The sequence below is a fragment of the Marmota flaviventris genome, chromosome 9 (assembly GCF_047511675.1).
Source record: "Marmota flaviventris isolate mMarFla1 chromosome 9, mMarFla1.hap1, whole genome shotgun sequence".
NCBI lineage: Eukaryota > Metazoa > Chordata > Mammalia > Rodentia > Sciuridae > Marmota > Marmota flaviventris.
The window spans coordinates 76147815-76175275 of record NC_092506.1 but is presented as its reverse complement, the minus strand read 5'-3'; the positions used below and the strand labels follow the sequence as shown (position 1 = coordinate 76175275).

General features: G+C 33.5%; 1 protein-coding gene across 1 annotated transcript in view; it reads right to left on the bottom strand.

Annotated features, from left to right (window-relative positions):
* Positions 1-27461, bottom strand: part of Tyr (tyrosinase) — a 97906-nt gene that overhangs the window by 47917 nt on the left and 22528 nt on the right. Inside the window, exon 3 of the mRNA XM_027942710.3 lies at positions 18483-18630. Within this exon, the coding sequence (XP_027798511.1) occupies positions 18483-18630 (148 nt within the window). The remainder of the gene's footprint in view (positions 1-18482; positions 18631-27461) is intronic.

Below are 27461 nucleotides of genomic sequence, written 5' to 3'. Positions count from 1 at the left end.
ACAATTGGGTCAGATGTTTAACTTTGTTTTGCTCAACTCACAGGCTTTGGATATTCATTCCTTGGTTCTTCTAAATTTCCTTTTGAGTATCTAACTCTATTACACACTTCAGTGTAGTCACATTTGCTGTTATTTCCAAATGGTACCAAGGAGGTACTAATTTACTGTGAGATCTATTATTCAGGGACAACCAGGTGGCTATCATTATAGTTTAACTTAATCTACTTACTTGATATTCTCTTCTCCATCACAAGTTTAGTGTTAATCCTCTTGGGATATATTGATATGGGCAAAATACTAGCAACATATTAATATATATATATATATATATATATATATATATATATATATATATAATATGCTATATATATTAATATATATATATAGCATATTAAAATATTTCTCACAAAATGGCAGAATTTGAGAATAAGAGTGACAGATAGGCTTGTAAGAAATCTGGCTGCATAAAGAACAGGTTAGAAGTAGGGTCTAAGTCAATGAGTATCTATTCTTACAATCCACTTTGAGCACATCTATAGTTATAAATATTATTAATTCTTGACCTACTCATTGTAAGCACAAATATAATGGTTCTCAAATACATTAAAATATGGATGTCTATGTAGCTGAGTGGTAGAGAGCTGGTTTAGAATGTGTGAAGTCCTGGGTTCAAAAGTCAATGCCCCCCAAAATATACCAATGCCCATACTTTCATATATGTTAATTTAACATCTCTGTGTCTGGGGCTTACATATAGTTATTTTAAAAAATCTGTTGGTTTATGCTACAAGTACTGACATATGCTTTAGCAATATAGAACCTATTCTGTTAGGTATGATTTAAAAATGAGATAGATATTTAGCACAATGAATTAAATATCTCGAACTAAGTAAGACTGGCAAAGCACTAGGAAATTGATGTAAAACATTTGTTTCTCATAAAATTCAATAATGTAAAATTGTACTATTGTACAAATAAATTCCGTAGAAATTACTCTAATTGATACCACAATATGTATTTATATGCCTTTTCATTATTTTGAAGGTGTATCATTGTGGCAATCAGGTGCATACTGATCACTATTGTAAAAAGTGAAGAACCTTCTCACGTGAGATCCATCTGAACAAAGATGAAAAAAATCTTTCCCTAAACTACTTACAATTTGAGCAGTTGTGACCCCTGAAACTTAAAAGCACTGAAGAGAGAAAATAATGCTTTCATATTCAAGCAAGCAAAAAGGAAAAAATTCATTTCTTTGCTAAAAGTTTGATTGATAATAAGGAAATTTTCCCATCAGCTATATGTTAATATCTTGTCAAAGATAAATGTGCAAAACAAAAACAATAACATAAATTGTGAATATTTATTAAGTGTGAATAAATGAAAAAAAGAGTAATTTAAGTGTCACCTTTAATGATGTGTATCATAGAATATATGGGAGGAGCATTTCATGAAATTGTTATTAAAATAGCAAACAAATTAAGAAATAAATAAAAGAAAATTATTAAAAATGCATGGATATTGTGAATTTAAAAATATTTATATCATACACTTAAATGTAAACAGTAAATTAGCACTGATCTGGTTTTTTTTTTGTGTGTGTGTGTGTGTGTCTGAATAGATTTTAATGATATAGTTTTTCTCTTAACAAAAGCTGACCTAGCTACCACCACTATGGAGTGCCAAATTTAATACTATAAATAACCATCAGTTTCTTACAATACATTATTCTCTGGGAGGAGATCAGGGACCAGTCATCCATCTGGTACATTAATTATGCTGGATTAAAATCACTTTAAAAAATTACAACAATTATTTTCACCAAAATAGATGCATTGTCTTTATACTTATATATTTGTTTGACAGTAATGCTCTCTGACATCATCACCTATCACCCATGGGCCAATGGAATGCTTCATTTATTGTTATATCATTTCTTTCAATGTTGCTTCTGATAGCAAGACTGATTTCCTAGCAAAAAGCAATTTACAAATATTCTATTTAGTATAAAATTCACTGGTCTTATTATACACCACATCCTTTAAGAGCAATTGGTCTAATAAAATAGTGGGGTGACTACTGCAGTCTCATTGTTACACTGAGGGGGAGAAAACCTTGTGGAGAGTTGGAAATCTGTTCTTACAGAGGCAATATAAGCTTTGAATTACTAGCCAAAATATCCCCATATGCTAGAAGCAAGGTGAATGTGGGAATAGATTCTTTCACAATTATTTATTATAACATAATTTCATAATTTGTTTCCTTTCACATAATTTTGAAATCTAGTTTCTGAGTAGTATTTTTCCAAAGTAGAATAATTGTTTCCATCATGATGCTTAAAATATTGTAATGAATTGGAAGTTAAATTGAAGGACATTTTAGGTACTTTATGCCACTGAGTGTGTGTGTGTGTGTGTGTGTGTATAAAATGTATGTGTATACATATACATATACCAATATATGTGTCATATATATATATATATATATATATATATATATATCACTTATATATACGTATGTGCATATATATAAACACACACATACACATGGAAGCAGGGTGCTGCACTGATGTAATTGATAGATTCTGAATGTATATCTGGGAATATATACTAATTCATAGTAGTACAAGAAGGACTATGCATGAAATTTAAAGTACCCTTTGGGGATTTCTTAGCATTTGTATTTTCAATTTAATGGAAGACCACAGTAACCAAAGAAAGACAAAATTTCTTTAAATTTAAAGTTTCTAAGAAAGTCTGGGTCATTGACTAGGTAAAGAGTTTTAGCCAGCAGACATGCTCAGTGAGGGCAAACAGAATATTCTATGGGTAGAATTGGTAGAATTCTATGGGAAGAATTATAAACCATGATTATGGCTTATAATTTGATAAGAAAGAAGGTCTGCATCAGCCATACATATTTATTCCCCTATCCTTTATTTGTATATTTGTACTATTACATAATTATCGTATATATATAATTATATATAATTAGTGTATATATTATATTTAGTATACATGAATTTTATACATTAAATAAAATATTTTTCATACATTTTTATGTAGGAATGATTAGTGATATTTATTCTTACAATTTGCTTTTTAGCATGAAGAATATTCAGTATGGATTATGATAGAACCTGAGAGTTTATTTAACATTTCCTGGACAGGGATAGTGTAGCTGTTTATCAGAAGTGAATACCATTGGTTTAGGTAATTTTCTTATTTCTATATTGGGAAGAAAATGAGAGATCTTTGTAAAATAAAAAAAAAACAAGGCTATTTATAGCTGCTATGTCAAACTTAACCATATATAGAAGGAGCCATGTGTATCGATGCTGTACAGCAAAGTGGGAACTGAGCCAGTTATCTCCCAGCCCTCCAACATCCCAGTGCATTCCTCATCCTGATGCTGATCTGGGACTCTGTAAACCACATTTCTCCTTCATTACTTGATCCCTGACAGACACTGCCCATAGTCTAAAAGAGAATAAGATACTCTTTACCCTAAGGGCAGTAGAATCCAGCCTCTAGCTTTTTATCAGAACTCCCAGAATCAGCATTATTCGTCCCTCTCAGTTTCAACATGCGTTAGGATCTATGTCCCCCTTAGAAATCTGTGATCTAGGTGTGTGGAGCATTGCTAAATGTATGAGAGCATCAGTACTGGTTGATTAGAGCCATTGACTCAAAGGTCCCTGCCCTGTAAAGGTCCCTGTCCTTCTCTAGTACCAATTGGTAGCATGAGGTATCACTACTAACTGAATAATATCCTTTTCTCAAAAACTTGAGTCCAGGTGTGTGAAGCCATTCCCTAAGCTACTGGATTCTAATATCTCTTATTATTTTCTTTCTATCCCTAGCTCTAGGGGAAGTGCTTCTTCCTCTATTTCCTATCCCTCTCTTCTTTCATATTCCCCTTAATTTTATAACATCGATTTAACCTATTGTTTATATTATATTGTTTCCATTGAAATAAATGGTGTAGTTTCTCTCATTGAATCCCATTACACAATATACATGAGCACACACATACACATGTTTCATTTTTGGTAAAACCAATGAAAATAAAGAATTTCTTGACTTATAAAATATGAGAAAATGTAACTTTTCTTTAGAATTAAAAAAATTACTGTGTAATTAGAGTATACTTTCAAGACATATTTCAGTATCAGAAATAATTGATGCACATTTGATTTCATATATTTTCCAGATGAAATTATATAGTCACATATCCAAGTTGCTTAAACATATCTGTAAGTTTTCCAATAATAGAATCACATATCACATTTTAAATTAAAATAAAAAAGCATTTCTGAGTGTCAGCATTTCAAGTATTCCATAGCCACTTGTGCAGGCATAAGTTATTGTCTTTCTTACTTACATTGTACCTTGAAGATATATATATATATATAATCTCCCAGTCCTCCAACATCCAAGTGCTTTCCTTATCCTGATGCTGATCTAGGACCCTGCAAACCACATTTCTCCTTAGAGTATACTATATATAATATTTTATATATGTATTATATATATATATATATATAATCCCTTGAAGGAAAAAAAAAAAATATATATATATATATATTATTTGCTTGACTACTTCCATCTTGCCACAAAATCAAGGTAATTCTAGCATCATTCATTGTAACTAAGAAAGGGAAAATTAATATTTTTTAGGGTTCAAATTTGCTTCTGCTTGGGAGATAAAAATGTAAGAGAATATCATTCCTAATTCAATAAGAAATATGATAATTTAAAAAAAATTTGCTTCATCAGAGAACTAAAGTCACAACCAGGCAAACTCTATTCCAATAGGAGACAAGGCAAGATGAGGTGACATAGGACATTTTAACCGGTTCTAACTTTGGTAGAGCATGGAAGGAAAAAGTAAAAACCATAAAACTGGAATATGAAAGAATGAATTAATTAAGCTGTAGGGGCTTATGGAATAGTTTAGAACTCTGGAGAATCCAACACAGAGGGGAAGCACACACTTATTTACCAGCTCTTTTCCTCTGGCCTCTCCTGGATGCTTTCCTGGGAGGCAGAAGGAAGACATAAGAACAAAGCATCCTTTGGGCTTGGGGAAAAGTCAGACACTAACAGAACTATAAGTGGAATCTGAAATACAAGGGAAGGAGGAAAACAACAGAAGAGGAGGAAGAGAGGCAGAAAGAGAAAAAAAGGAGAAGGAGAAGCAGCAAAAAGAAGGAGAAAAGAAAGGGACTAAAGGAAGGAAAGGATAGAGATGGGAATTCTATGAAAAAATAGTGGCTGGTAAAATTGCCAAATCAGTTGGTTGTGGTGGTGCATGACTATAGTCCCAGCTACTCTGGAAGCTGAGGTAGGAAGATCTCAAGTTTGAGGACAGCCATGGCAATTTGGCAAAACCCTGTCTCAAAATAAAAAGTTATAAAAAGAGCTAGTGGTGTTGGTAAAGCACCCCTGATTTTAACCCCAGTAACACTTAATAAAGATTTTTTGTCCCTCAAAAATTAATAAAAGAGAGCAAACTATAGATATCAAAATTTCAGAGACAAGGAAGAAGAGAAGAATGAGAAGTAGAAGAAAGAAAAGCTTAAGCAATAGCAGAATAGCAAATAGGTCTATTGTGGAAATGAGCTCGAGTCACAACATAATATCTAATAAAAAAGAAATGGGCAAAATCTGGGCGGGGATTAACCAAGAAGAAATAAAACAATTAGTAAATAAATAACAATGTGTTCTATGTAGTCCCAATAGTGTTGCTAATTACAAAATGTTCTTAACACTCCAACTAAAAAGCAGAGATGATTTGATTGTTTTTTTTTTTTTTTTTTAATTCAAAGATCCAACTGCATGGATCCACATGAAAAGAAAAATAGAAAGATATACCATGCCTAAATATAACTGGTGTTGCTAAATTAATATTTATATAGACTTTAGAACCAGGAAAAAAATGGATAAGAAACAGGTCTATTCATTAAGAAGGTGAAACTTTTTTTTTTTTTTAGAAAAACCCAACTGTTTTATTTGTATTTATTAACACAGACTTTACTTCTGATGCTACATGTGTGAGTTTTCTTCCACACCAAAGAATTCTTAAATTCTCTGTGGACACCGGCTGAAGAAGGTGAAACTTTCTAAAGGTATATAGATATAATAATGGAAACCTAAAATATATAAGGAAAAACTGGGGCAACTGATATGACAAAATAGACATATTTATAATTATCACTTGAGGTTTCATGCCAATACTCTTTCTCTTTACTAATAAAATTAGTAGACCAAAAATTCATAATTACATGTAAGATTAGATTAACACTATCAAGCAATTTGATATAATTGGCATTCGTAAAAAACTCCACCTAGGGTGGTAGAATATGTGTATATTTTTATGTACACAGGGAATATTCAATAAGATAGGTCATTTTTAAGAATTACAAAATAAATTTAAAGGTATTAAAATAGTAGAAATGTTATTTGTCTACAACAGAATCAAACTGAAAATTAATAGCAGAAATATCACTATAATATTCCTAGATATTTAGAAATTAACACACTTCTAAAGGAGCCTTGAATGGAAAAGAAATAGAGATATTTATAAATATTGTGAACTGAATAATATTTTTGTAAACAGTCAAGTTTTTGGTATATAAACAGAACAGTGTATGAAATGCATTTATAATATTGAACAATCTTATTAGGAAAAAAGATATAAAATCTATGATATAATCTTCTACTTAAGGAACTAGTAAAAGAGATAATTGTATGGTAAGTAGAAGATGCAAAATAATAAAGTCGCTGTAACAAAAGAAAAAGAAGAAACAATAAGCCAAACAAACAAACAACAAAAAATAAAATCAATTAGATCTAAAGCTTTCCATTAGAAAAAGACCAATAATATTGATAAAGTTCTGATTAGATTGATTATAGAAAGTCAGAGAACACAGATGTTACCAATATCATGAAAGAAAAGAAAACGTTGCCTCAGAACCTATTGAGATTAGGGATAAGATGTCAATAACATATAATATCTTCTGCTAATAACTTGACAATTTATACAAAGTCAGAATAATTCCATGAAAATCACAAACTACTAAAGTTAATTCAAGAAGAAATAGATACTTCAATAACCTGAATATATTAAAACAATTAAGTTTTACATTCGAAATCTTTCCGTAAGGAAAACTCCTTAATCAAGTAAAATATTACTTGATTAATGAATTCTATAAAACATTTACAAAAGAAATATTGTCAATTCAACAGAAACTCTCCCTCCAAATAAAAGAGGAAGGAATTGTCATTTTATGTGCTCAGAATTACCTTGAAACCAATACTTGGCAGGTCTTTGTGTGAAAAGGAAAATAAACATTGCAAGAGCAGAACTTAAGTAAATCAAATAAATACCTTAATAAAAATGGAAATTTAATAAATGATCTCCTTAAGAAATTGCATTTGAAAGTAGAAAATTCTTGCTACCCACATATGATCATTATAGGCTAGGTTCATTTGACAATGGGTGACATGTACTGATGTTACAACAAAGAAAGAGAAAGGATATTTCATTAGTATGTAGATAAATAAACTATAAGAATTCAGGGAAATTCTAGTCCTGGTGACTTGAGGTAAAATTGTGAAGTTTACAGGCAAAAGAATGAACAATCTGCTTGTCTCATGAGGAGAAATAAAGCCATATTATACAGAAATATCTCACCTCCGATTGAGGTCAAGAAAGTCCAGTTAAATTCCCCATTTAACCTTGTACTGGCTTTGAAACTCACAGCTCACAGTCACTTTTCCTCTAAGTTTTTTTTTTTTTTTTTTTTTTTTTTTTTTTTTTATTACTGAGGATCAATTCCAGGGTCTTGTTTATGTGAGGCAAATGATCTACCATGGAGCTATGTTCCCAATGCCTTTATATTTTATTTTGAAACAGAGTGTAAGATTTTCAGGTTCCCCTTGAATTGGCAATCTTGTCTCAGCTTTGTTATCATATATGTTCACATCTTCCCTTGGCTTAATTTCTGCATTGTAAAAACAAATTATTGTATAAGATTATCTAATATTAACTAGGAAAACAAGGTATTTCTTAAATGCAGCTTTTCTTCTCAATTTGAAGTTTGAAAGTTCTTACCACTGTATCTTCCTGCACAATCCCCCTAGCTTACCATGGTCCATTTACACAAACCTATCCATCCCTCCTTGAACTTCGTTGTTTCAATTTCAGAGGTTTTGTACTTGCTTTTTCTGCATCAGTATTTGGTTTAATTTCAAACCACAAAATTTTGTGAAGTACAAATCCCAGGTTTCAAATTCTTCAGGAAATTATTTTTCTATCCACATCTTGGAAACTGAAAGTTTTGTAATTAATTCATCCTAGATTTTGTTTTTCTACTACATTCATTCATCAATCATGCAGACTTTCAGAGCCTTGAATTTATGTAAGCAAGTTGATCCTAGCCTTGTGTGGGCCCAAGTAATTCATTTCTGCTATGTCAAGGGCAGAAATTCTATATGTTAGGTTACTAAGTCTAAAATCCTAACAGCCAAGGTTAGGGACAAACCAGTTTCTGAGTCTGATGCTTCTGTTTTCCATTTCTTTTTCTTTCTGGAATCTGATTGGTCTTGATATTTTGAGAGATAACTATGCATATAAAATAAAATTGACTATTTATCTGCATTTTCATCTGTTTGTCTCAAGGGAAATTTCAGATTCTCCTAGTCTAGTATCTTGCTAGAACAGAAAACCGTGCATCAACATTATAACTGCCCAAACAAAATAAAAGTCCATTTTAAAATAATGGGGAAGATGTTCTTACACATAAATCAAATGTCTTCCTCAGAGCTCATGACAGAAAGAGAGGATGCTGAGGATGGCCTAACTGAGGGCACAAAGTGACTACAACCCAGTGACAGCTTTCCTCTGTGCCTGCCTCCCTCATCCTGAGCTTTAAAACTGGTGCTGAGTTATCCTACTGAAGGAAAAGGAAAAGGACAACCCCTAGGAAGAAAGGAGGAGGGGGAGGGGGACAGGGAGGGGGACGGGGAGGGGGACAGGGACCGGTGGAGGAGGGGGACGGGTGGAGGAGGGGGAGGGGTGGAGGAGGGGGAGGAGGAGATTCATCCCTTCCCAGTGACAATGGGCCCTAAAGGGAAAAAACAAATACTGCATGCTGGGCTCTGGACTTTCACCCTTCCAGTGAGTCCTGGAAGGAGGAAAAAAATAAACAGTTCTGGGTAACAATGGGTACAAGAGGCTCCAGCTGGTCTCTGTATTTTCATCCCTTCCCAGTCACAATGAATTTCAGAATTTTACGACTTTTTCCCTGACTTTCCCAACCAACAGTTCTGCTTAAGTCTGCAATGATTAATTCACCCTCTGTAACCTAAAAAATGCAGACCCCTGCCGCCATTTTCTGCCCAGAAAATGCACCCTTCCAATGCCTGATTGATTGACTCCCTGGCTTAATAAATAGGATCACTAAATCTGTTGAGGTCTGTTCCCAACTGTTATTTGTGCTTACATTTACATTTCTGTGGTTTCACTTGTATGGGCAAATGTCTGGTATTCTTGTGTCAAAGACCTCACAGAACAGGGATCATTGTGGTTAAGGGATTTTGTAGGTGTTATTCCCATTCTCCAAAGCATTGTCTTCCTGGTTTTGTAAAAGGAAACTTGGTAACAAGAACCTTGAAGTTTGTTCTGATGCTGTTTTCTTCCTGAGATTAAAGGAACTTTCCTGCTTCTTTCTTCTGTGGGAAAAGCACTTTTTAATAGAAGAACATTGTTAGTTTTGATAAATACATGTATTTTTCTCCTGATGGATTACTCTGTATAAGGACACAGCTGTAGAAAGCTTTTTTTCTTACTGCCTCTTACCCCTTGGCTTCCTGAATTTATTTATATGTCTTTCTGAGTATCCAACAGATTCTTATCCTCATTGTTATTCTACATTATTGTGACAGTTTGTACTTGACAAGATTTATCTCATCTCGGGGCTGCTTTCTTGTAGGATAGAAATAACATTTGTGTGATGCATCCTTGGTTATGCATCTTCTGTTTCTGATTTGCCAACAATATATAAAGAAATTTTATTTTGATGCTTCCAGAAATGCTCATGTCATCTAAATTAGATTAATAAAGTCATACAAATTATGAATAATTCAACAAATGAGATTCATAATATAGCATTTCCTATGGAGATTTTCTATACTCGCTAGCATTCTTTAATTTTTTCTTTAAAGAAATAATGGATTAATTTCCCCCTAGAAAATGATATCTGTTAGAATTGAAGCCACATTTTTTTTTCATAGTTTACTTTTTAAAGCATTTCAAACACTTCTTTTTAATGTTTTTTTTTTTCCTATCATTTTTGAGGGGAGAAAATTTTTCTTAAGTGATAGGTGATGCAGTTTGTTACTTATTAGTAAAGGGTAAAAAAGTCATTCATGAAAATGCTATCTTTAAATATTTTTTTATTCCTCTCAAATGATCTAATTGTTTTGTATTTTATCATCATCATTGTTCTAAAATAATGGGTGTAATTTAACATTTCAAATTCTTATTCTGTCTTCATTCTCAGTGTGAGTTTCATCCTCACCACTTGTTATGGAATGAAATATGATATTGAATGTCTGTTTTCACAATCATGCAAAAATATTTTTCTGCTGTTTAAATCAATCAGTCTCTTGTACTATATTATACTAACTGTAGGAAATGAATATACCATCATACATATGTTTATTCTGTGGTTGTCCATGAGCTCCTGAATTGATATAGTGACAGATGCAAAAAAACAATGACCTTTGGTAAGACAGAAATAAATTAGATCCTATGTCCCTCAATTAATTGTTCTGAAACATTGGATATATTCTTTAATCTTTCTCATCCTCAGTCTTTAGACTTTTAAAAAGGTGATGATTAAAACTTATTTTAAGGATGAAGAAAGTAGTGCATATGGAAATGGCCTTGCGTAGTATCAAGCAGATTGCATTGAAATACATGAAGTTATATTATTTTCCTGTTATCCAGGCCATAATGTTTCTCAAATTCAGCAGACCACTGCTATATTGAATGAAATAAAAGCTTTATCTCATTTTTTTTCCCTCAAACCTTTCATAAACTCTTGCCCTATTCATATCCTTCCAATCAACATTCACCTGTTTAGAAGTGATGATCTCCACTCTATTAGGATGAGGAAATAAAAATATTTACATCAGAATATGATTTTTTTAAATACTGAGTTTGGAAGTTATGTGGAATTATAAAATATATATATGTTATATATAAATAATCTATCCTTTCCCTCTTTAAATCAGGAAAAAAAGGAAGATTCATCCCTTCTGATAGAAAAGGTCCTACCACTCTACTGGGCTTTGGAATTCAAATCTCAAGAACTCCATGAGGCCATCTTTTGATTCTTCACTGTGTCCCTCTGAGTGTATGTTTTATTTCCAATAACATACAAACATTTTCTAATATCTCCATATTTAAAAAAAAATTGAGACCACATTCCTCTTTTTATTTCATATCCCTTTCCTGCTTCCCTTCTTGTCAAAATCTTTTGAAAGGGTTGTTCAGAACCTGCTCCAGTCTGACTCCTTCTGGTAGCTTCCACTCTGCTGAATCTGCTGTCATTGAGGTCACAACCAACCTCAGGTTTTCAGAGACCACAAGTAATTTTCTATCTCCATTTTATTGGCTTCTTAAGAAAAATTTCTTCGTCCACTTCCTGCTTCTTGAGCTTTTCTCCTACATGGCTTTTGTGAGTTATCATATCCTTGTTTCTGTCCATACTCATTAGTCAGAGATTCTAACTCTTCTTTGCTAACTCATCAATATCTGCTCATCTTTTTAATAATGCATTGTGCCTTTGCAGTAAAGATGACCAAATACATGACTCCAAACCTATTCTTTCTTTAACTTCAACACTCCAAGATCCAACAGAATTCTTAGTATCTAATTGTAATATCCTAAAGAACTTCAATATTCCAGAAGAAAACTTTAATTCACTTTCTTCACAAAATTTATTATTAGTTGTCTTATCTTTTTTGCTTCTATAAATAGACCTTCCATTCTCCCTAATGTGTCACACTCTAGAAATCATCGTTTTCACCATTTATAAGAAGTATTAATATTAGCTATATGTATATCATCATCAAGTCTGTTGATAAATCCTTTTTCTTTTACCACTCAAAGATCATGGGTTCAGTTTCTCTGTCTTCCAACAACTCCCTTGTCACTTGTCTGGTTGATATCACTATTATCTCTCACCTAAATTAATGCAATAGAGTAAGTCACTTCCCCCATTGAAGTTCTTGTTCCAACAATTAACTTGCCACAGCAATTGGGGTAATTTTAAAATACGTCAATCTTAAAATTATTTCAGTATCCAGATTCTATTGTTTGGATCGGTGTCTCCCAAAGGCCTAAAGGTTTGCTAAAGGCTTGATCCCCAGCTAAGGCACTTATTTAGGTCATTGAGCACATGCCCTTGAAGAGAACAATGAGACCCTGGTCCCTTTCTCTCTCTCTCTTTTGCTTCTCAGTCAGTAGGTGAGTGCTTTTTCTCTACCATGTGCTCCCACCATGATGTACTACCTTACCATAGACCTAAAGGCAACAGGCAACTGATCATGGACTGGAACCTCTGAATCTGTGATCCAAAATTAGCCTTGGAAGTGGAAAGCTAGCCAACACACTTGATTAAGATCATTTAAAATCTTTCCACTGCACTTAGAGTTCTTCTGGTCTCCTCACCCTCATTTTGTAATAGATTTCCTTTGTTTATCATCTTTTGCTTTTCCGTCTCCTTTCTAACCTTGTGATAAGACAAGTTCATTTCTGCCATAGGCCTCTTGGAATTGTTCTTCCCACTTCCTGAAACACTTTCCCCACAGGCTGTCTCCTTTTGGATCTCAGTGTTAAATTATAGTTCATTTCCTCAGAGATAGCAGCTATTGCAAGTCTATCTCAATTGAAACCTTCTCAAGTAATTATTTATAAGTATATATTTTCTACCACACCATAGTGCTAAATTGAATTCTGTGCTTCTTTCTTTCTTTCCTGGTTTCCTTGAATTTCCTAACCCCACCATTGAATGCAAGCATCTAAATGTTGAAAATCTTGTCTGTCTTATAATAGTGTGCTAAGAACATTGGTATACATTTATAAAAATATCATATAATAATCAAAGATAAAACTTGAGGTAGCTATTAACATAAGCAGCATTTTTCTGGCTGAGAAAAGGAATGCTTAGAGGAGAATAAATAACTTGGTTGAGATAATAAAATGAGATGTGGCAGCTTTGGAATTCAAAATGAGGCATGTCTGATTCTGAAATCTGTGATCTTAATCACATGATTTATTGCCTCCTAGCCTCCTAATTTCTGGTCTTTTGATGTATTTTCTAGCCCTCTTGGATCTGATGCTTAGTGCTATTTTAGCAGTTCTGACCTTTGGTTCTCTAAACAATTATGATGAGGACCTTTCCTATGATCATACTGCTTCTGCCTGCCTTGGCTGAACATCACACTATAGTGTTAAATATTCCATTCTACCTCCTGGGACCTCATATTCTGGGACTTCTTTCTACCTTGCAACAAACTGTGTCTTTAGGCAGATCATGCCCTCTGTACCCCAGTTTTCTTATTTGTAAAATAGGAGTTTTCGTCATGCTCTTGAAATGTTCTTTCAGATTTTAAAGTTCAGCAAAAAATATTGAAAATTCATGCTTCTTTCCCCTTCTGCCTATGAGATTTTCAGGTTACCAATATTTTAATTTAAGCAATTTAATTTCACTAGTACCAAAACACATTAATCCTACTAAGAATTGGATGCAGTTGGAACATTCTTTAGGTTATTAGTTATAGCACAATTTTTTTATCCATTGATAGAATATAATTCAATTTCCTTTGATCAACATTTGACTCCACAACAAAATGTTATTGATAACCCACCAGATGCCTGCCTAATTCAGAGTTATCAATTCCACAACAGTTTAGTATTTAATGAATCACTTCTATGTGCCAGGGTTCTGTGTTAGGTGCTAGAGATGACTGATATATAAACCCGGTCTAAAAGGAGCTCATAATTTACTGGGAGACATAGATAAACCAATGAATCAGTCTAAAAAATGTAGACTGGTCCAAGAGCTAAATCTAACAACAACACAAAAACAACTGTAGAAATGTGGTCAAATATGAACATAATGCTATAACTGCCATTTATTCTAGGGAGTTAATTCTGTTTCAGAAAAAAAATCAGGGAGCCTTTTAAAATCTGGTGACAGTCCAACAGTGTAAAAAGAAACCCACAGACAGACAGATCTCCCTCTGCTATACCATTTGATTGCAAGAGCAGACTTTAAGATATTTCTATGGTTTCTGAGCTTACCTCCTTCCATACCCTAGAATTGCTGTCTTTCTGAGCAAGCTTTAGTCTTGCAGTCACCAGGAGGGAAGCAATCTGCTGTTCATTCCTGAAGCCCCAGAGAACCACCCTTCTGCTTGGACTATTTCTATGCTGCCAAATTGGCAAGGCATCTGTTTTTAGGGCATGTGGGTCAGGGTAGCCTTCTTAGTAGGATAGCTCATGGGAGGCTTGGACAGGGGAGCAGAATGGAAGGGAAGCCTCACTGATGAATACAGCCAAGAATTCACTCCAGGAGATGTAATTAATCTGTAGCTGAGGAGCAAGGCAGGTTAGCCATTCCTGGAATGTGTTACTTTAGGTTTGCACCCAGCCAGAATTCCCATGCACTCAAAAGATAAGCTACGCAGAATTGCTGAGATCTTACCAATTGTAGACAGTGCTTAGAAAATAATGACTAAAGAAAAATATATATTGTATATGCTTTTCTAAAACTCTCTTTATGAGAGCTAGTTTTTGCAAATGCTTTGTAGTTTGTAAAATATAAACTCACATCCCCCTGAGGAAGGTAGTATCACAGCCACAATTTAGTAAATAAAGAAAGTGAGACTCAGAATGGTTCAGCAATTTCCCCAAGATATTACAGAACCATGACACAGTACCAGGTCATGCTCAGTGGCCCTCTGACTCTAGAGCTCATGGTTCTTTCACTACAGAATTTATCTTCACACTTAGAATCCAGATTCTCTAATGTGAATTCTTTTGAGTTTTTTTTCTTTAATCAATTTGTTCTGTTTGGCCCACTTCTTACTGCAGTACCCATGCTGCTTTACAAGTGTTCAAAATAACCACTTGTGTTGACTGCTCCTGCTTCCCCTTTGGAGGAAGAAGATCCTCTTTCTGTCATATACATAGCTCTACATTCCTTCAATCGCGTTTTTCAATTCTTTATGAAGCAACACACAGTACATGTTACTTAACCCCTGTAGTTCATTGTATTCATCCATAATGTAATGAAAATGGCACTTACCAGATAGGATGGTGGGTTTCCCATAGGTATTAAATGAATCAATTCACACATAGAATTTGGTACCTAATAGGTTTTCAAATAAATATTATTTGTGGTTTTAGGATTTTAAAAATGTTGTAACTGTTGGCTATTGTCTGTATCTTTCTTATGTTGTTTCCCCATTGATTGTTTTACTTTCAAAAGTCACGAATCAAAGTCCTATTCATTCTTCAAAAGGTTTCAGATCAAAACTGTATTCTAAACAATAGAATCGAATTGCTCATTGAATATTCACTGTGTGTGAGGCAAGGGGTTAGGTGCTATAGATACAGGGGCTGAAAAGAACAGCTCTGGTTTCTCTACTTCCTTGGTGTCCTTTTCTTCACTCCCAAATATTCTGGCCTATCGGTAACTATTACTAAGGAAGTTGCATTTTGCTTTTTGTTGCTTGTTTCTTTACATATCTAGTCTAGGGAATATTAGGTGGAGAATAAAATATTTAACAATGGTTTGATCTTCATGTTTTAATATAGCATATGACACCTAGAGGTATTTAATGCTTGTTGAAGGGACAGATGAATGGATGCAGGTGTATGGAGGAGTGCTTGCTTTTCTCCATGGAAGGCTTTCTTAGACAGTGAAATGCAAAGCAAAGGAACATGTTTAGAAAGCTGCTTTCTGCTGCTCTGGCATTTATCTTACACACCATCCAGTACTAACACTTTTTATTCCTTCCTGAGTTTGCTATCAACACAAAAACTGGTACTATTGGTAAAACTTGAAAATGGAAACATTGCTGCCCAATGTGTAACATAAGTCCAAACAGATCATCTGAAATCGAGACATAGATAAGCAAGAGTTAGTTCAATTCAGACTATTTCCATATAGGGAATTTGAAAGCCTGCAGAAATAAGAAGGTGTCTGGAGTCATTGAATGTAGCACCCTCACCATGAGCAGGCTGTGCTAAACTGCAAGCACTTTAGAAGCTGCTGCCGGGCAGACAGTGACATAGCATCCTGAGCTCAACTGCCTAGTACAATTCTTCATTCAATCAATCTATGGAGGATAGGATTCAGAAAAAGAATCACCAGAAATTGCTTTAATAAAAATAGATTAAAAGCATGTGGACAGAATGTGAAGCAGCTTTCAGAGCTCTAGGTAAATGATTACACATTTCACCCTATTTCTGTGTTTGCTTGTTTGTCTCATTTGGGGGAATTGGCACTATTAGTATTATTGCAAAAGTGTCTATGCCCACTTCAAAAAATAACAAATAAGTGCAGAGAACATAAAGTTCATGCCTAAGTCTACCAACCAGAAATAAATTATCAATATGAATTAATATCCTTTCTTGGCTCTATTCATAAACATATGCACATATGAATACAAATGCATATGCTTGTGAAATAGGATATTATTAAGTATTCTGTTCTAAAACATTCATTCCTTACTTAAATATATACTAAACATTTAAAACACAACAATTTAAATATACATCATAATTTTAATGAATACTGAATTTTTCATTATATACAAGAGTTCACTAAATGTATTTGCAGTGTACTTTGTGAAAGGGCAGTAGATAATATACTTAAATCACTTCTCCTAGCTAGGTTTCTAGTTAGAACACCATAATTAGACATTGTAATCCTTCATTTATTCATTTAAATGATGTTGTGTTTGCCATTATGCTGAGTACAAAGAATATAAATTAAAAAAAAAAGATGTGTCAGATAAAATGAAAAGTGAAGTAACAATTCAAGATTTTGTTAGGTAAACTAGTAATTGGACAATTATAATATGTTTTAATCTATGGAAAGGGAAGCACACAAGTTTGTTGTTGTGTTGTTTGTTTTTGGCGCTGGGAATTGAACTCAGCCACATCCCCAGCACTCTTTTATATTTCATTTAGAGACAGGATCTCACTGAGTTACTTAAGGCCTCGCTAAACTGCTGAGTCTGGCTTTGAACTCATGATCCTCCTGCTTCAGCCTCCTGAGCTGCTGGAATTATGGGCATGCACCACGGCATCTGGCTCACACAAAAATTTTTAAAGACCCAAAAGAATGGTGCAAGTGCCTTGGGGTAGTGGAAGAAGCTATGAAAAAGTTATGTTTGAACTACCTCTTCACTTATAAATATAGTGGAAACCTGGTTAGTCAGCTTTTCATCACTGTGACTAATGTAACTAACAAGAACAACTTAGAGAATGAAAGACTTATTTTGGCTTACAGTTTCATAGGTCTGAGTTGATGGATGGCTGAATTTATTGCAGGAACATCATGGCAGAAGGGCATGGAGGGGGAAAGCTGCTCAGCTCATGGCAGCCAGAAAGCCCTGAGAGAGTGCTCCCCCAACACTGGTCCACACTGTCATTAACCACTCCAACATATTGCTCTGTCTGAGAAAGTCCTGAAGAGCTAGAAGTTAGAAACTCTAGTTGGTTCTCTAAAGTCCAAATGACCACCTTCAAACAAATCCTCCACCACCAGTAGTTATATTTGCTTCAAACGCAATAAATAAGTTTTTTTGGAAATCATAGTCTGAACACTCAATATCCTGAAATAATCACTTTATCCTCTTAATGAATGCAACCAAACATTGTTCTTTCAATATTCTTTAGTATGCTACAACGATTACCTCATTAATCTTGTGTGTTAATGATTTTACTCTTAACTACATGCCTTAAGAAGGTCTGGGAACTAGAACCATATAGCCTAGCAGACAGCTAGCCTGTCCTTGGGAGTTCTATATCTCCTACCTCAGGGCAATCTGCAGTTAATGGCTATTTAGGAAGGGTTTACAAACTGAAATATACTCTATAAACTATCAAGACCTGGCTGAGTGTAGGACTTCAAATAAAACTGTACCCTTAAATGGCTTCTTCTCATTCATATCCAGCCTTATTCTTCCCTCCCTTAAAGCTTTCTCTTTACTAAACACTTCTTTTATAAAACATTGAATACAAATCATTGGCTTAGGATATCCTTCTGAAAAAAAAAAAAACAAATGACAAAAATTTATTTGCTTTTATGTGATAACTAAAGTCACATTTGATAGATATTTACTATATTTAAATCTAACAAACACATAATTTATGAAAAAGTCTCAACTAACCTGTCAACAAAGGCATGATGAAGAAGAAAAATGGGATCATTGGCTGATCCCTGCACCTGTGACATCGTTCCATTCATATAGATGTGCAAAGCATTGTGCATGCTGCTTTGAGTGGTATCTGCTATCCCAGTAAGTGGACTAGCAAATCCTGTTGGTCAAAAGAAAATTGCAAAAAAAAAAAATTAGTTTACCTAAATGATTAAAAATATAAGCAATTATCTCATTTGCTTTACAACTTCAATGGAAAGCCTAATTCAAAAATCAAATCAATAAGAAAATTCATTCTGTATTGGGATTCCTTACATTCAGGATACCTGGTGAGTATTTAATAAATCTTGTGCAACTGAATGGTGTTAAATTGAGTATAATTGATGGATTAAGCAGATGGAATAGGCTGAACCAATTTGTGCTCCCCTGGTTACTTCTATTATTCCTCCTTTCAATACTTCAAAGTGATAAGAGCATTTTATAATAATCAGCATAGTCATTTTTTACTTCAATTTGCAATAGCACTTAGAGTTCTTTTTAGTCCATTACATGTCCCCTTGCTTTCCAGATTTAGAGAACACTTTAATGTGGGTATCTGGAAGAAGAGAAAGCACAAAATTTGTGACCTCCTATATTATAATTCATCCTTGACAGTCTTATTGATACCAGGTCATAATGTGATTTTTGTAAAAACATTTATTTCAAAGTTAATTAGAACTCACTCTCAAAGACCATACCAATCACTGATCTCTGTAAAATTACCCTCATAACATACAGTTCTCTCTTCATGGGATTTCGTTGTCTAAAATAACTATTGTGGAAAAAAAATATATATATATATATTATATATAAAATATATATATGCACATATATAATAATTTAGATGTAAGGTATCCCCCAGAAGCTCACTTGTGAGACAATGTAAGCAGGTTCAGAGGAAAAATGATTGAGTTGGGAGAGTCTTAACCCAATCAGTGAATTAATCCCCTGATAGGGATTAACTGAGTAGTAACTGAAGTGGTAGGGTGTGGCTGGAGGAGGTGGGAATTGGGGTGTCTCTTTGGGGTATATATTTGTAACTAGCAAGTGAAAATCTGTCTCTCTGCTTTGTGATCATCATGTGAGCTGTTTCTGTCTGTCACACTCTTCAGTCATAATGTTCTGCCTCACTTTGAGCCCTGAGGAATGGAGCTGGGTTCTATGAACTAAGACCTCTGAAACCCTGAGCCCTCTAATAAAAGTTTCCTCCCCTGCAATTGTTCTGGTTGGGTCCTTTTAGTCACAGCAGTTAAAAAACAAAACAAAACAAAATCTGACTAAAACAATATACATGGCATTTACTATGTGTAAACATTTTTCCAAGAGTTTATCAGAGATTTCATATTAGGTTGAGAATGATCATACAAATTAGGCACTTACATTATTATGGATATGGAAGAAAAAGGTTTACAGAGGTAAAGAAATTTGTGTAAGATTAAAGAATAGAAGGCGTAGGGTTTGGAACAGAACCCTATTTCACTGTGGTGCTTGAGTTCTTAAATGCACGGGTTTACTGCATTTCTTATATGGCAATAAATCTTGTCATTGAGGACAACATTTCTGTCTTTGAATAACTCTAAATTCAAGTTTTATTCATGGAATTTTACACACTTTCTTTCACATTCTTAAGTAGGCTTCAAATTGTTTTATGCATAATTATAGTTTCAGAGAATATAATTCAGGGCCATGACCAATAGTATGTATTTTTATAAAATATTCTAAAAGTGCTTTTACCTTAATGATTTGATAACATCATTCATATCAAAAATATCTAAATGAGCTCATAGTTGGAACTTATAGAGTTTCCTTTTTATGTTCAGCTTAGCCTTTATAATTTAATTTCTCATAGAATTATTCCTAAATGTGACATATTTATGATGAAAACATTTTTTAAAAATTGGATTGGGAAAATGCTGGTCAAAGTATACAAAATTTCAATTATATAAGAGGAGTACATTTAGGAGATCTAGTGTGTCACATGGTGGTAATAGTTGATACCAATTTTCCATTATATCATACGTTGTTAAGAAACTACCTATTACATTTTATTTTCTATTAATCAACTGTATTTTTACCATCTTTTAACTCTGGTCCTCGCTATTCATATTGCTGCAGTTATTAGTACTATAGATGGCATAGTTGACACTTGCTGTTTACTTTAATGTCAGATCTAGTTCCTGGCTATTATTGTTATTGCTGTTGGCAATTTTTTACTTCACCATTTCTATTTTTTTTAAGTAGTATTGCAGATGTTATAGTAGACAAATAAAATGTAGCTGGGTCTTCAAAGGACTTAAAAACAGCATTCTATAGTGAAACAGCCACATCAATGCTTGTAAAAGCTTAATTCACAATAGCAGAGCTATGGAAACAAAGTAGATGCCCTTGAACATATGAGTGGATAAAGAAAATGTCTCACACACACACGCACATGCACACGCACACACACACAATGGAATATTACTCAGCCATAAAGAATAATGAAATTATGGCATTTGCTAGTAAATGGATGAAACTAGAGACTATCATGCTAAGTGAAATAAACCAATCCCCAAAAAACAAAGGCTAGATATTCTCCCTGATATTCAGATGCTAACACACAATGAGGTGGGTAGGGAAGAATAGAAGTTCGTTGGATTAGAGAAAAGAGAATGAAAGAAAGCGGGTAGAAGGGTGAGAATATGAAAGACGTAGAATAAATCAGACATAAGTTTCCTATGTTCATATATAAATACACAACCAGTGTAAATTCATATCATGTATAACCACAAGAATGGGAAGTTATACTCTTTGTATGAATCATATGTCAAAATATATTCTACTGTTAGTATGAGTAAAAAGCACAAAAAATTCATAAAAATTTTTAATATATGGTTGTTTCTTGGTTTTCAATTCATTCCGCCAACCTATGTCTATTCATTGTAGAGTTGATATCTTTTATTTCTAATATTTAATTTGGTCTTGTACTTGTTTGCTTAGCTAGTCTTCAAATGAGTTTTGTCCATTTGCGAGCTTGAGGTTTATTTTTTTTATTTCTTCTGTGTAATGTATTTAAGTATTTTGTGTTGTGCCAGCTTAGTTATAAATTCTTTTAGTTTCTGCTTATCGTGGAAGGTTTTTATTTCTTCAATTCTGAAGGATAACTTGCTGAATATAGCACTCTAAGTTGACAGTTATTTTCCTTCAGGACTTAGAAAACATTAATCCAAGCCCGCCTGGATTTTAGAGTTTGTGCTCAGAAATCTGAAGTAATTTTGATTGGCTTGCTTCTAAATGTGACCTGATGTTTTTCTCCTGAAGCTTTTAAAAGTCTGTGTTTGTGCTCTGTTAGACATTTTAATTATAATGTGTCATGAAGAGATTTCTTGTTTGATCTTGTCTATTTGGAGTTCTGAATGCATCCTGTATATCCTTCTCAAGGTTTGGAAATTTTTCTGTTATTATTTCTCTATAGAGGTTATTGATGCCATTAGCCTGCATCTCACACTCCTCTTTAATTCCCTTCATTCTTAAATATTTTTTAAAAATTTTTTATTAAATTTTAGGTGGATATAACATCTTTATTTTACATTTATGTGGTGCTGAGGATTGAACCCAGTGCCTTGTGCATGCTAGGCAAACACTCTACCACTGAGCCACAATCCCAGGCCCTCATTCTTAAATCTTAATGTTATCCTAGAATTCTTGTATATTATGGTCATAATTACTTTTCTTTTAATACTGTCAAAATGTTCAAGGTTGGCCACATTGTCTTCCTGCTCTGGCATTCTGTCTCCAACATGGTCTACTCTAACAGAGAGATTTTCAACCAAGTATTTTGTTTGATTTGCTGTGTCTTTATTCAGTTGTTTTCTGTGTTATCTTGGATTTCATTGATCATCTTGATGAACATTCTTTTAAATATTTTGTTTGATATTTCATCCACTTCAACAACTTTGGAGTTGGTTGCTGGTGAATTATGCACTTTAGGAAGTTTCAGTTACCTTTTTTTCTTAATATTTCTTGTAATCCTGTCTTGGGTTTTATGCATCTATTGGGATAGACTCCTCTTTCACTTTTATGTGTGGGACTTTTTAAGGGCCCAGCCTTCTTTTTCAATGTATTCTAGAGTGATCTAGTTTGAAACATCCTCATAGGTGATATTCATAACCTTTTTAAAAAATTATCTGCTTTTGCTATAGAAATAGATGTAGCTGGGTGTGGTGGCACACATCTGTAATCCCAGGAGCTTAGGAGGCTGAGGCAGAAGGATCTCAAATTCAAAGCCAACCTCCGCAACTTAGCAAGTCCCTAAGTGATTTAACAATACCCTGTCTCTCAATAAAAAAATAAAATAAAAAAGGGTGGTGAGTGATGTAGGGGTTAAACACTCCTGGGTTTAATTCACAGTATAAAAGTAAGAAATACAAATGTTCAACAATATATGAAAAATATTTCAAGATTAGTAGTTCTTAGGAATACACAAATCAAAATTACACCGAGATTTCATCTGACTCCAGTTAGAATGGCAGCCATCAAGAATACAAACAATATTAATAAATGCTATATGATGTGGCAAAAAGAAACACTTTTACATTGATGGTAGAACTGTAATTTAGTACAACCACTACGGAAATCTGTATGGAGGTTCCTCAAAAGACTAGGTATGGAACTATGTTATGACCCAGAAATACCACCCTTCAGTATTTACTCTAAAGAATTAAAGTCAAGCATGTTCTAGCAGTACATTCATACCCATATTTACAGCAGCAAAGTTCACAATAACCAAGCTGTGGAGCCAACCTAGGTGTTCATCAATAGATAAATGGATGAAGAAAATGTGCTATAAATACACAGTGGACTTTTATTCAGACATAAAGGAGAATGAAATAATATTATTGTCAGATAAATGGATGGAACTTGAAAACATATGTTAAGCAAAATAAGTCAAATGCAGATAGTTGAGGATCCTTTGTTTTCTCTTATATGTAGAAGGAAAAGAGGGAGGGGAAGAAAAGCTGGTGAAGTGGCAGAACTCATGAAAATTGAAGGGAGATCAGTTAGAGGAAAGGGTCCAAGGAAATAAGAAGGGGAAGGAAAAGGGACATACTAGGGAATGATATTGGCCAAATTATATTGTCATATTATGTGCATATGTGCATGTATATAAATCTAACAAGTCCCATCATAATATACAAATATGAAGCACCAATAAAAAATATTAATTAAAAAGAAAAGTGGTAATAAAGTAGATTAAAAAAGTTCTCTAAACCAAGAAATGATAAATATGTAATACCTATGTTAATTGCCTCCATTTAGTTCTTATGTATACATGTATCAAAACATACTTTACATACCATAAACAATTTTATGTCCACTAAAAATAAAAATAATAACTAGCCCATTATGTTTTTTTTGTAATAAAGAGATATATTAATTAAAATAATTTTGAAAATTTTGTGTTAATGCTAGTCTAATTTTCTGGATAGAGCTTGCATTGAATTGATCAAAATCACATACATAAATATTTTACAAAACAGTTTTTAAATGTTAAAGTAGAATTTTATTGACTATGTATTACCTACGAGATTGATAAAAGATTGTATAAAAGTTAATTTAAATATTCAGGGATGAATAATATCTTAGTAAGGACAGAGTTCAGTGTCAGAATTCTGTTCTGAATTTTTTTAAAAATCTGTGAAAATGTTTTAATGAATAATAAACTGGAAATGTAAAAAATGTATAAGAATTTCACTTGAGTATTTGTACTCATTTTGAATTTTCTGTGCCAAAATTACATAACTCAGGATAAAGATAAGCTTTCATAATCTAACCCATCATCTAACAATTCAATCAGTAATATTTTGATAAAAGCAATATTATAAACTATGAATTTATTATAAACCATTCATATAATCGGTATTCTCTGACCATTAAAGTCATTCATTTGACAATATTGTTGTCAATATTTTGTATTCTCCAATTTTTGGTACCCTGGAAATTTTTTCCCTTTCTGGGCAAACACTATCTTGTAATGCATGCATACATATAAGAAATAAGCTTTTCTCCTAATGTTCAGTAAAAGGACAAGGTGAGGGGAAATGGTAAAGGAGAAGCCTCAGGAACCCTCTTGGTCCTAAACTTTGAAGAGGACGTGAAAATAAATTTCCTTAAAATTCTCTGTGCTGTGGATCCTTTAGAGTCTTTGTGAACCTACAGTATTGTATCTATTCCTGTTTGAAGGTACTGCTATAGAGAAAGTATTTTTAGAGCTCTGCAGACCTGTTCCTTATTAAAAAGTAGGACTCTTATCAGACTCTTGTCAACTTGCTTCTCTTTTTTGAGCTTCAGTTTCTTCAGTGGCAAAAGAAAGAGCAACTAATACTCATCTTTTTGATTGTAGTGAAGATTAATTTTTACAGCATATATGAGAACATCTAGTACAGATCTGGCACAAAGGGGTACTTTCTGAGTAGGACTTATTTTTTTCTATAACATGGCTGTGTTTTTAAGTGTGTGTTGGTGATGGGAGCTGCAAGCCAAGAACACGGGCACTCCCACTACAGAAAAGTCTTTTCTTGTCACTCCAGGCCATCAGGTCCCATTCTCACACCAGACATCCCCTCCTTCCTGGGCTCTATCTGATTATATTAACAAATTTGAAATATGTACTTGTCTCTTCAAATAGACTGGATATGCCTCAGAAGTAGGGATCAAATAATTTGCTTTGATTTTTCCATAGTCAAAATCAGAGTCTTGCATGTCTCTGTATTTAAAAGAAAAACAACCATAAAATATTTATCAATTCTTCCTTTATACATCCAACAGAGGTTTGGAATAGGAAAGATACATTTTTCACCATAAAACCTATAAGGGATCATCAGAGAGCTCTATCTGGTACTTGTCAAGTGATATAATAGATAAAATATGATAGAAGCAAATAATATTAAAATATGAATAAATATTTTCTATTTTGCTTAAAATTCTCTCTCTTTCTCTCTTTTTTTTTTTGACTGGTGAAATTACCTTTAAAAAATAGAAATGCTTATGCCGCATCAGTAACTTCTCTTGCTGAGATTTTATTATTTGCTGGAAGAATGAATCCAAAAGAAATTTCAAGCACTGAATATTAATAATTACATACATCCAGCTTTTCAAAATCTTTCATGTACATAATCTCATTTGCATCTTAGTGTTATGTATGATAAAAATTTTTATCACTATTCCAAATTTACAGATGAGAAAACTGCAGTTTATAAAATTTAAGTAGCATATTGAAATTCAAGCTAGTATTTGGAATCAATGAATTGAACATAGCTTTGATAGATTCCAAAATCTTTGCTCTTTTCTATTTACCAGAGTTGAGCAGTGTCTGCACCATGTTACTGATACATCTTGGAAAACTCATCTTACTATGCTCCTGAAATGAATTTGTGGACTTGCCATTTTCAAAATGCATTGAAATATAGAAAGGTGTGCCAGGAGCCATCCATGACCCATATGTGAACTATGCGTGAAGTAAAATGATGTTGAAGCCATTAAGCAGGAAAACCTGGTATCAGCATTGCCAGTAGCAACCTTGCCTGGTTCATGTGGCTTCCTACCTAGCTCCATCAAAGTTCAGCACAGCATCCAAGATAGGGTGACCTGCTGGAGCCACACAGCCTCTGGGAGGTGGGTGTGGCTTGCCAAAATGCCAATCAACCTGTTTACTGCAAGACTTCTGTCACAGCTAGAAGCAATACTCCTCCCACTGAAACTTTATCCCTGCCTTTTATGTACTGCCCCTTAAATAAAGAATCGGGACCACTCTTCAGTTGTTCAATTCCAGCTCCTTTCAGGACTAGAAGACCTATCAGACATGCACCTTTTTATCTAATATCCGGCTCTATCTCTATTTCTTTCTAAGTATTTCAGACTTTCTATTTTCCCAGGCAGTTCACACCTTCTAAGCAGGTCCCTGAGCTGGTGGGATGCTAGCCACCCAGCAATAAAGGGGCAAATTATATTATTGTCTTACTCGTATCCACAAAACGCCTAGGAAGTCTGTTGGAAAACTTGTTAATAATCACAGATGCCAAAATGGCTCAAAGATCTTTACAAAAGGCAGTGATAGTACCCCAAGTTCTCTAATGTTATGCCTTAAAGTTTGCATACTACATTCCTGTGGTAAATTTATAAACATAGTTTCATATGAATGATAACAGGAAACTTTAATTTGTCAACCCATCTCTCTCTTTCATTATTCCTCCGATATTTCTGTGGAGGTTTTTTTTGTTTTTAATATTGATCTGATACCTGGAATTTGGATATAATTTGTCTAGAATGGAATTCAAGCACTTAATGTTTTGAAATTTTTATTTTCTATAATTTGACAATCCAAAAACATTTCTGCCTTCAAAGACGTTCACATCACAAACTTATGCTGTGAAATATTCTCTTATGAATAAGTGGTACGATGTGTTATCCTGAGAATGATGTTAAAAAACTGATCAACTACCAAGTGGCAGGCAATGGCTTGGCATTTTCATATACTTTATCTTATATTATTAGTTATACTTCTTTCTAGGAAGCTGGATGATAGATATCACACTTTATCATGCTTGTTATAAAGTGTGAAAAGGCCCATGGTTAAATCTTTAGGAGAATGAAGCACATTTAATTTATTTGATTTGAAATCAACCTTTTAAACCTATTTTTAAATATTTTATAGTGATTCAGAAAGAGAATTGGAGAATAGAAACAATAAAGAAATTTGAAAGATACATATTAAAACATCTGAAGATTGAAGAGATTCTTAAATAGTGACTTACATTCCTTCTAATTTACTAATTAATATGCAACTTAGTTGAGGAACTACAAAGTGCACAGTTTCAAAATCACACAATGATTTCAGAAGATGTATTTAATTGCAAAGTACTTTATAATGTCTCATGATTTAAACTACTTACAGCAGATATGTAAAAGTGAAGT